The sequence below is a fragment of the Colobus angolensis genome, unplaced genomic scaffold (assembly GCF_000951035.1).
Source record: "Colobus angolensis palliatus isolate OR3802 unplaced genomic scaffold, Cang.pa_1.0 Scaffold192, whole genome shotgun sequence".
NCBI classification, from domain to species: Eukaryota; Metazoa; Chordata; class Mammalia; order Primates; family Cercopithecidae; genus Colobus; species Colobus angolensis.
Genome location: NW_012115066.1, coordinates 1,464,630 through 1,476,802, shown reverse-complemented (window position 1 = coordinate 1,476,802; position 12,173 = coordinate 1,464,630). Strand labels below are relative to the sequence as shown.

Here is a 12,173-nt window from a genome sequence, read left to right as displayed (position 1 = left end):
GGGTGCAGCACACCAACATGGCACATGTATACGTATGTAACAAACCTGCACATTGTGCACATGTACCCTAGAACTTAACGTACAATAAAAAATAAATTTAAAAAAGAGAAAATTGAAGACCAATGTCCAAACATTTAAATCATATAAGGTCTTTAATTATGGCAGGGAATATATAGGATGACATAATCATTTAGATTGCTTATACTATAATGTGTCATACTTGCATTTTATTGCGATTAGATTATTCTGGGTGTGTGTGTGTGTGTGTGTGTCTGTGTCTGTGTATGTCATTTCTCCCTTAGATTATAAGATCCCCATGGACAACAGGAAGCAGAGATCAAGGTGATACTCACTCACTAAAGGATTAAATAAAATACAAAAGAAGTATATTTTTGTAAGTCCAAAATCAAAGGCAAAATCCTAGTAACTATGGTCTTTTCTCACAGTTCTGTTTTAAGCCACTATTTTAAAAAATCAATTACTCTGTGCCAGCCGCTATACTGAGTCTTTTCAGTTATTTCATCTAATTCTCCAACAATCCTGGGAAGCAGACTCTCAGCACCCACAGTGTGCAGACCAGTAAACCGCTATGCAAGAGATGATGTGGCATATCCCATTCATGCTTCATTAGGGTACAGCACAAATCCAAGCCCAGAGTCTGGGTCGAGTCATTTCTCCCAGTTGTGCCTCTCCTCTTAGTGATATGTATCCTCCCTGCTGGGGTGCATGTCCATCACTCTACTAACCACACAATCATCTGCTAGCCAGCAGTAACTATGTAACTATGGTCATAGTTACATAGTTACATAGTAGCTGTGCCAGATTCTTGACACTTGGAGCGCAGCTGATGAAATAAGGCAACAGGACAAAATGCAGGGGAGAGTTAGAAACTTCCTGTGCCCCCACTGGGAAAGGACACCCATGACTGCTCCCTAGAAAGGCATCCATGACATAGGAGACAGTCATCCTCCTCATCAGAGACTTACAATCGAGCCAATGAGGCAGGAGGAAGAACATAATCTATCAAAAGAATCACTGAAGTCGTTAAAACCTACGTTTGGAAAAAATTGATAATGTGAAAATGGTCACAATATACAGGACATTACAAATAAGTACAATGTGCTTAGAGAAGGGGGCTATGTGTATGTGTGTGTGTGTGTGGAGAAGGGGAGAAGGCGTGAGAGAAAGGTGGGGAGGAAAGTGGGACAGATGGGAAGAGAAGGAGGAGGAGAGAAAGGGAGAGAGAAGATAAAGAGTGGGAGAGAGAGAAAGAGAGAGGGGAGGGAAGGAGGAGCAGAGGGGAGGGAAGAACTGGCACACAATGGCATAAATATTAACAGTGTCTCATTCTAACTTATGGGATATGGGCAGTTTTGCTTTCTTCTGTATATTTGTTTATATTTTGCAAGTTCTTTACAATAATCAGAAGAGAATTATTTATTAAAATATGTGGTGGGGATACAAAAAGGGCTGAGTAGGATGAGCACAGAAAATGTTCAGGGCCGTGAAACTATTCTGTATGATACTACATGATGGCTACATGTCATGATATACTTATCAAGATCCATAGAATGGTCAACACTAGAGTGAACCCTAATGTAGATTATGAACTTGATGTGTTAACACAGGTTTGATTGTAATGACTGTATCACCCTGGCCAGGGATGTTGACAATGGGAGAAGCTGTGCATGTATTGGGGCAGAGGGTTTGGAAAATCTCTGTACCTTCTTCTCAGTTTTGCTGTGAACCTCAAACTGCTCTAAAACATAAAGTCTATATATATATATACATATACACACATACACACACACACATGCACAGAAAATAAACATGTAAGTTTGTTCAGAGTCGATGATAATTATGAAAGCTCAAGTAGTCTAAACATTTTGAGGAATGGGGAAAGAAGTAACAGTGACCAGAGTGACCAGTGGCAGGTATGAAGCAACTTGATGGGAGAGCTGGGCCAGTATTAAAGGTGAAGAAGAGAGGCTTGAAGGTCACTGAGGCTGCTGTATGCAAAGTCATTGTGGACAGCAGGATGCTAAAAGGAAGGATCTGCCTGTATCCAAGGTAAGGAGTAGTTAAACCCAACAGCAAGACTGCTAGGCTGCAAGGTGAGAGGGAGTGAATATGTGTGTGTGCACACTGACACCAGGGGAATATTATACCGCAGGTAAAACAAATCAGGGTGGTCACAGTCAAGGACATTAATTTCATCTATGATACTTGAACTGTTTTCTCAAGAATAAATTTTTATAGTATGCATACAACTAACATATAAACACTTTTTTTTTTAAGACAGGGTCTCACTCTGTTGCCCAGGCTAGAGTGCAGTGGTGCCATCTCAGTTCACTGCAGCCTTGACCTCCCAGGCTCAAGCATCATCCCACCTCATCCTCCTGAGTAGTTGAGGCATGTGCCACCAGGCCCACCTAACTTTTGTATTTTTTGTAGAGATGGGGTTTTACCTTGTCGCCTAGGCTGGTCTTGAACTCCTGGACTCAAGCAATCCTCCCACCTCAGCCTCCCAAAGTGCTGGGATTACAGGTGCAAGCCACCATACCCGGCCAACTTTTTTTTTTTTTTCTTTTTTTTTTGAGATGGAGTCTTGCTCTGTCGCCAGGCTGGAGTGCAGTCGCACAATCTCGGCTCACTGCAACCTCTGCCTCCCGGGTTCAAGTGATTCTCCTGCCTCAGCCTCTCGAGTAGTTGGGACTACAGGTGCCCGCCACCATGCCCGGCTAATTTTTTGTATTTTTAGTAGAGATGGGGTTTCACCATGTTGCCCAGGATGGTCTTGATCTCTTGACCTCGTGATCCACCTGCCTCGGCCTCCCAAAGTGCTGGGATTACAGGCGTGAGTCACCGTGCCTGGCCCCGGCCAACTTTTTTAAGAAAAGAATTCAAAGTAAGAAAAAAAGTAAGCAAGCACACAAACATGAAGTGTTGTATCAGTCAGATGAGGGTTTGAATGAACCTAGAAATGGCTCTGCTTCTTATGAGCTATGTAACCCTGGATGAGTTAATGAACTTCTCTAACTTGAAATTTCTTATCTGTTAACTAAGGATAATACATCTGCACTTGCAGAGCTCTTGGCAGAACTGAAAATACAGCAAGTCTCAGGCTCAGTGCACTTGGCAGAGCCCCGATAAATGGTGGCTGAACATTTACAGAAGTGGGAAAGAACAGAATCTGGGTAACAGAAGAGAATGCCTGAGCCTCTAGGTATAAGAAGCACATGATGAGGGTGACCGACGTGGACAAGTTTGGCTGGCGGGAAAGAACAAGGGATCACAGCGTCCAAGTGCACAGCACTTACTGCAGTTCTCTTCATCGCTGCCATCGGGACAGTCCTCAAACCCATTGCACCGGAAGCGACCAATGATGCAGTGGATGCCGCTGGCGCAGGGGAAGAAGGTCGGGCCGCATTTCGACTTAGCCTTGGCTGCAGGAAGAAAAAGAAACAGCAAGACATCAGGAGATGTTCTCAGATGACTGCATACTCATCCTACTATCACTGAATGTGAAAATGAGTCCACTTAAGATTTATCTTAAAGTCCCTGAAGCTTTCTTCTCATTACCACCACCCACCTCAAACACCCAGCCAGATTGAACACCCACATGCAGCATCATCTAGAGAGGAATGCTTCAAAAGTACCCAAGAGGCTAACACAGCCCTGCACCATAGCAGGTGCCAATCAAAATGTACTGAACGAAGCCACGAACGAAGAACAGGTAAGTAAATGGATGATGAGTAGATGAAGGTGCTGAAGCATCAACATTTAGTAAGTATTCACCGTGCTAGGCAGTGTGCTGAGAGCTCTGTATGGATCATCTCATTTAATCCACCCAGCAATCACCCAACGGGATGATGGGCAGAAAAGAGGTAACAAAACAGAACTGAAACTGCTACGCTTACAAAGATCTCCTTGCAAGGTTGGCTCTTCCTTGGCTGGAGTCTGGGAACTTGGATTTTGAGAGACTTTGCACCAACCTAACTAACAAGAGTAGCTCACTGTGCCTAAACTGTTTATGCAAACAGTACAACTTACACTGAACACCCCTGCTTTCCTTCCTTCTGGGAGGCTATAATTTTGGTACGTGCTGAGCAAAGGGTGCCTATGTGATCAGCCCCTAATAAAAATTCTGGATACTGAGTCTCTAGTGAGTGTCCCTGGTCAATAACATTCCACGTGTGTTGTTACATCAAACTCATTGCTACGGAAATTAGCGCATCCTTTGGACTCAACTGGGAGAGGACTCTTGGAAGCCTGAACCTGGTTTCCTCTGAACTTTATTCCATTCGTCTTTTACCCATGTTGATTTTGCTTTGTATCCCTTTGCTGTAATTAATCATAGCCATTAAGTATGATCATACACTGAGTTCTGTGAATTCTCCTGGCAAATCGCTGAACCTGGGGTGGTCTTGGAAGCCCCAAACAAATGAGTATGGTTCTTATCACCACTTCATAAATGCGCTTTGAGAAATCAAGTGACTTGCCCAAGGTCACACAGTTGGAAAATCAAGCACGGGGTGAGGGCCGCCACACAGATTCCAGAAGCCCTGACCTCAACCAACTCGACAGCATTGCCTCTCTCTCTGCCAGAGGCTGTCACTTTTCACAACAGAAGCCAGACTCCTGCTCCAAATAAATTCTTCTTCCACTCACGCTGTACAAACAGTTTTAGCAGAAACTGCTGTAACTTGGGCTTGATTGAGTGTCCTGCTAAACCAAACAGCCCTGTGGGGTAATGTACTCTCCCATTAATGGTTCTGGTGCTCTGGCTTGCGATTAGGGGATGTGAGATGAGATCTATTGCTACATCCCAGGTAGCAGGCCTTATGTAGCATCCCTCTTTTCTCCTGTCTTAGAGGCAGGACCCATGGTCCTCCAAGAAGGAAGGGCCATTTCTTTGAAACAAACAGGCAATAAATTACCTCCACGTTCTTGCTGTCTGTAACATGCTGACTTTGGCAACAGCCAACTCACAACCATCAGGGTTTTAAGGCCTGAAATGTTCCAGGTTTTAAAAACCCATGTGGCTTTGTTTCACCTTGGAACTTCTGTCATGGTACTGGTGTACTCTTCTCAAAGCATAAACTCAGGACAGTCCTGGGTTCAAGTTCCAACTCTATTTTTTATGATGGGCAAGTTTCTAAGTTTTGCTGGACTTCAGTTTCCTTGCTGTGGCATCCTGATAAGTAAGCAACAAGAAGTAAGCGGGCCCAAGTCGGGGAGAACAATTGTTCCAAGAAATGGCTACTCACAAACCCACTGGCCCAACATCCTTTCATTAAATACCTCATTCCATAAGTAGGCCCCTCCAGCATGACCCTATAAAACTTTCCTCCAGCCCCTGCCGCTTTGCAGACGGCCCATTCGCTGCCGTGCTGCCTGTTGCACCCAAGCAACATACTTTTGTACTTTCGCTGACAAATCTGCCCTTTTTTACCTATGACTGTCTTGGTATTCTTTTACCACCCACGACATCAGCCCCAACCAGTTGCATCCACAACACTTATCAGTAAATTGGAGGTAACATCTACTTCCTCGGGCTCTAGTAAGGATTGAGAGAGTCTATACAAGACATTATAGAGCATGGTATACAGTAGATGCTCAATTAATGGTAATGCTTATGCTATTTATCATCATCGTCATCATCATCATCATCATCACTAAGTTCACAGAATTTAGAAACTGATCATGGAGAGGCAAGCAGAGAGGGGCACTGAGGCAGAGCTGGGCCCAGGGCAGTATCACAGTCTACGGTGTCAGCAGGAGCGTGGAGCAGGCAGGAGTCCCACCCTTCTGGGCATGGCTGCAGTCACCCAAACTGCAGCTGCAGACGCAGACATCTCTGCATTCTCGGGGGCCCAGGAAGGGCCTCCCTTTACTCCCACAGTCTCAGAGGTGTCTGCTCCAGCTCCCTGGCCTCTCCCTGCTGTCAGCACCCACTGAGATCATGGAGCAAAGTTGAGGCCGAGCCTGGGCACTGTTGCAACCCAGCTGGACATGTGCACGCTCAGGGCAGTGCTGACACACCAGCGCCCTGCCACCTCAGCTGCCTCTGGACTTTGGGTGAAGACAAACATGGGAGGGAGACCAAGGGGGTGCTGAAGACAGCTTGGCACTGCCCTGCAGGTGCCCCTTGGCACAAACCTGGGCACCATGAAAGACAGCAGGAGGCAGACATGCTCCTAAGCAGGGGGGCAGGCCCCTGGTGAACCCCAATCTTCAAGCCAGGGAAGGCCTGAGGCCTGAGGGCCAGGCTGTGGGTCCCACAGACTGGAGTGGGAACTTTTCCAGGCCCACCCATGGATTAGCCAGCATGCATGCGCTTCCTCCCCTCTGAGGTCCATAAAAGCCCTGGACTCAGTCAGACTTGAGGAGACAACGGGACAAGCTGCAGAGAGGAGCTACCCTCTCTGCTGAGAGCTGAACACTCATCAAGACACCCTGGCTACAGAGAAGAGCTGCCCACTGTGAGTCTCCTCTGAGCTGTTCTATTGCTCAATAGAGTTCCTCTTTGTCTTGCTCACCCTCCACTTGTCTGCATACCTCATTCTTCCTGGATGCAGGACAAGAACTAGGGACTCACTGAATGGCAGGGCTAAAAGAGCAATACCACAAACAGGGATGAAATATGCTGTTTGCCCACCACGTTGCGGGAGACAAGAGGAGAGAAGAAAGAAGAGAAGAGTTGTGGCCCTTCGGGGAGCCCAGACCTAGGAGTACCCCCAAGCCAGGGTTGTGATACCCTTTTTAGGGCTCTGTGGTTCCTGGAGTCTCCAAACTTCCAGGCATCACACTGCATTCCCCAGTGTCAGCCATGGAAGCTGCTTATGGTATGCCTGGTCCAACCGCAGCCTTGCAGGGAGCTAGCACCCATGCTGGTGTCTGGAGCTGCATGCCCCACCACAGCCGGCATACCTAGCTGTGCAGTGGCTAAACTCCACACTCACTCACACAACCCTCACTGCTGTGCAACTGGCTTGCCCTTGTCAGGTATGGGATCTAGGCCTGTAGTGGGAGCCAAGCACAGCCTGCCAGGTCAAGTGGGCAGAGGAGCCCAGAAGGCTAGAGCAAAACTTGGGCAAAGGTGCCACTGGCCACAGAAATTTCCAGCTGGCAAAGTGATACCCCAGAGATCCCGTAACAGTACTTCACTGCCCTCCATATGAGAAAAGAAGGGGTATAAGAAAATATACATGTATTGACTTATCTGTGCAAAAGAAATACAGGAGGATAAACCAGAAACTAACGAGATTGGTTATCTATAGGGGTGAGTGGGAAAGGACTGAAAAACCATGGGGAACTGATACCAGACAAGATAACAGGATGAGAAGGTTGCACATTTCTCCGAGTATATCTACCTGACTCAACATATACTTGTGTAAATATACTCAGAGCACTGTATATCTTAGAACCATGGTAGTATTTTACACACCCCAAAAATAAACACTTAAAACCAATCACATGTGGGAAAAACAAAATGAAATATTAACAAGTAAACATAACGGTATTACTAGTAAATAACACCACCACACCGAAGGGGATGGGGAAGAAAACAACCAGCCTAAGTAACTCAGGAAAACAGTATGTTGACTAGATTCCATAAAGCTAAAGAAAAAAAAAAAACAACTACAATACTGTACACTAGTTATATTTGTTTCTCCCAAGAGTATGGGTCATCAATTCCGAAACTATCTTCTGGGTGCACTAGTGTTGAACAAATATGTAAATATACTGTAAGATTTCTGTCAGAGACAGAAGTTGCAAATAAAGAAAGTTGGAAGGCTAGGCCAGGCGCGGTGGCTCACGCCTGTAATCCCAGCACTTTGGGAGGCCAAGGTGAGTGGATCACGAGGTTAGGAGTTCAAGACCAGCCTGGCCAAGATGCTGAAAACCCATCTCTACTAAAAATACAAAAAAAAAAAAAAAATAGCCAGGTGTGGTAGAGGGCACCTGTAATCCCAGCCACTCAGGAGGCTGAGGCAGAGAATTGCTTGAACCTGGGAGGTGGAGGTTGCAGTGGGCCGAGATTGTGCCACTGCACTCCAGCCTGGGTGACAGAGAGAGACTCGTCTGGAAAAAAAGAAAGAAAGTGAGAAGGCTAAAGTGAATCCTGAGGCTTTGGTTATTGAACAAAAATTTCCAATGGAAATTTGAAGGAATTGGAGGCCAGTAGTATGAACTCAAGGTCTTCAAACATTAGACAGATAGTACGGATGGATGGATGGATGGATGGATGATGGACGGACGGATAGACAGACAAAAATAAATATTGACTTGTGTGTATGTATGGGATAGTGTATATACATACATTTCCTAGCTCCATCTGCTGAGAGAGACTAGAAGCAGTACACCTAAACAGCAATAAGCACACCTAGCAGCCAGATCTTGGTTTCTAAATACCATTATCTAACAAAGAAAACCAACCTCCTTGGAGAAGTGGTTGATTCCAGGAAGAATACACAAACAAGATGAACCTGGAGTATCTTCTGTTGCCAGAAGTGTGAAAATAAACTAAGTAAGTGTCCAAATATCATGGGAGCATGTCAAAAGGACACAGAAGTTACCCTGAACATCCCAATAGCCAAAGCTAGACCAATCCAAGCAACAAAGTCAACAACAGTATCAGATTATGACACAGACAATAAAATAAATATCCGAGGCCAACAAAATAAGGATCTAGTACCCGAGACTGATACCAAAAATTGTTGAATAAGTAAGTAAACAGGGAGAAAGGAAAGTTCTTCTTTATTGAAGACTTCTCATTAATAAATGTAGAAGAGGTGCGGGAAACAGAAAGCCACCACAAAGCAAACACTATTGTAATAACTGTTATAGGCAAGATCTGGCAATGGATGCTAAAATTAGAAAATAAACACTCGAGGAGAAACAGGATATGCATAGTGTCAAAGTATCTTCCCCAATATGTCATTTAATTACAAAGAGAAAAACAGTAACTTGACAGTGGAGAAACTTGGTAGATACCACCTCAACCAAGTGACCATGGTCAACATCATCAGCAATGAGATACATCAACATTATAGACCCTTCATATAAGATGCTGTGTCAGGGGTCCCCAAGCCCACACAGATTCAATGATTCACTAGGGTAACTCCTAGGACTCGGCATATAATCAAAGCTAAGATTTCTTACAGTGAAAGGATAAAAAGGCCAAGGAAAAAGGTATATGAAATGAAGTCACAGGAAACTAGGCTCAAGCTTTCACAAGTATTCTTCCAGGGTAGACACACAGGATGTGCTTAATTCCTCCAGCAACAAGTTGTTGACAACATGTGTGAAATGTCACCCACCAGGGCGGCTCATTAGAGGCTCAGTACTCACGGTTTTTATTAGGGGCTGGTCACACAGGCATTCTCGGTACACTACATCTCCAGACTTCCAGCAGAAAAACAGCATCAACTACATGGTCTGCACAGCCAGTTTAGGCACAGTGAGCCACCATTAACAGTTGGGTAATGGGAAACCTACTGAAATTTAGGTTCCCAGAGGCCAGCCAAGGGCCAATGTTCCAAGCACACTTTTCAATGGGCAGCAGTCAAGCCTGCTGTGTTAATGCTTTTTCTGCACAGATGGGCATTTTGGCTTCTGCTGGGAAAGGCTACAGTAACAGAAAAGCAGAGGAGTTCCATTTTCCAGGGTCAAGTTTGTCCCTCTGCCAGCTCTCCAGCCATCGTGTCCTTCCAGACAGGTTCAAGCTTCTGACACATGGTACTTGATCAGCCAGTCTCATTCTGGTCACATTTTGAGGGATCGGGGAAGAATGCTTATAGGCTTTGCCATCTACGCTGAGAGTGTTTCCTCATAAGCCTCAGCACATCACTCCTGTACTAAGAACATCACTGCCTTCCCATTAGAATAAAACCTACAGTCATCATGCTGCTCTCCAATTCCAGGCTTTTTCGTCAAGGCCATGAAGATCTTCCCATCTCGGAAATCTGAATACACAGGCTTCCTTGTTCCTTCAAGTCCAGCCAGCACATTCCCACCTCAGGGCCTTTGCACTCTCTGTTCCCGCTACCTGGAATGTCTTTCTCCCAGGGCTCAGCATGGCTCACTCCCCCATCTTAGTCTCTTGAATCACTGCACTATCTGCAGTAGAACCTATGCTCCCACCCTTAGTCGCTCTAACCCTCAGCCTTTTCTTTCCCTTCACAGGACGCATCACTACTTGATCTCATCAGTTTTGTATTAAGCTGTTTGGCTAATGCCCCTGCCTTCCAGCCTCCAAGAGCGTACACTCATTTGCATACTTTCATTTACCATTTTTAAAGGAGCTGCACCATACAGTGCCTACACCATGTGCCTCATAAATATTTGCATAATGTCCAAACGAACCTATAAGAGGAAAGAGTGAGGCTGGACAACATGGCTAGTATTTCCTGAATGCTTAGTATGAGCTAAGCATCGCACTCTGTTTCACAGATATCTTTAAGTTCTCACACACACACAAAAAAACATTTTACAGATAAGAAAACTGAGGTCCAGAAGTGAAGTAACTTGACAATGCTAATAAACAGAGTCAAGGTTCAAATCTTTCCCTTGCCACAGCTGCTCTGTCGCCTCCTTAGATTTCTCCAAGGACCAGCCCAGTTCCAGGACTAGATTTTATGGGAGAAAGAGAAAAGAGTGAAAATATGAATGATTATAAACAAATTAGCCATCATTCAATTAACTGGCTCTTTGGCCCTGCCCTTGCACCCTTTTCAGGAATTACTAATGAGACTTCCTGCCTGGTCAGCATGCTCAGTCGTGGTTCATGTCAAGGGAGCCTGTCCTGTTATGATTTACATTTGCATCACCACATGCCCACAAAGCAGATCACAGGCAACCAGCCGAGTGCCTGGCAGGGGCAGAGAAAAGCCTGTCCCAGACAACAGCTGTCAGCTGCTGCCTGCCTGCATGACTTGCTACAGGGCTGTGGGGAAGGGGGCTCCTGGGCAAGGCTCCGACTGTCCCTCTCTCACCCCCCCATTTCCACAAAGGGGAGATTTCCTCATAGAACTCACCAGCGTCTGGCAGAAGGCGAAAGACTGACCCTGCCTGTCTTTAAAGTAGCCCTGACAAAGGCAGACAGGGTGACTCTATTCCGTTGAATACTTGAATTCACCACTTTTCAAGGATTTGGTCCACAAACTTTTCAAAGCGGCAGCTTTCATTAGCAGGAAGATGGGGACCAAGGGTCTCCTGTGGGTTGGGTTTATTTCCTGATCTAAGCCTTCCCCCAACTTTGTAGAGCCTACTTCCCACAGTCCTGGAATTCACAGACCAGTAAGATAAAAAATAAAAAACTAGATGAAAGTGGAGGAAAGACTAATACAATTGTCAACTTTTTATTTTATGCAAAAACTTACAGGAATACATGCAATGACCTCTAATTACTATTGCCCTAAATAAACATTTGCCTAAAATAACATATTGCCTTAGCATCCAAAATGCAGGAAGGCAAAGTCTCAGAGTAAGGAACTCTCTAACCTGAAAGGGTAGAAACTTTATAGCTACATGTTCACTAGACTGTCTTTATTTTTCCCATTTCACCAGGGGCCAGTGACAACCAGGTCATAAATCAGAGACAGTCCTGGGACCAATATTCAGGGTCCACGTCAGAACTAGAGGGGGCCAGGAGGCATTCCAGTGTCTCCAGGTTGCGATATCCTAACAACAAAGACTCGTAACAACTGGAGCACACGGGCAGTCTACCTAGGTTCACTCAGTAACTAATTCTCACATTCCACAGATGAGAAAACTGAAGCCCAAAGAGGCAACTGTACTTGCCCAAAGTCACATAGCTATTTAGGGTCAGATTGGTCTTCTGCTTGAGTCCAGAAGTCCAGTTCTTCTGCTTGAGTCCAGCTTCTTTTAACTATCCTACACTTTAGGCAGGGTACCCTAGGGCCACACCTGATCAAACCCCTCTTCTGGGACAGGCACAGGAGAAACTCCCAAGAAAAAGCCACTCTCCCACAGGAGCAGAACTTTCCAGGCCTTGTATAGAAGGCTCTTCCCCAGACATCATCATGCCTGTAGCTCCCAATCTGCCCAGGAAGGGCACAGGGCTGCTCAAGGTCTGGAGGGTGATGGAAACTCCAGCGTGGGCTTGCTGTCTCTGGACACCACCCCAGACTCTTCCCAGGCAGCAA

The 12,173-nt window shown here is 45.5% G+C and overlaps 1 protein-coding gene across 1 annotated transcript in view; it reads right to left on the bottom strand.

Moving 5' to 3' along the window:
- The window catches only part of LDLRAD3 (low density lipoprotein receptor class A domain containing 3), a 321,164-nt gene that overhangs the window by 150,980 nt on the left and 158,011 nt on the right, over nt 1-12,173 (bottom strand). The window contains exon 3 of the mRNA XM_011940727.1: nt 3,321-3,446. Coding sequence (XP_011796117.1) covers nt 3,321-3,446 — 126 coding nt within the window. The remainder of the gene's footprint in view (nt 1-3,320; nt 3,447-12,173) is intronic.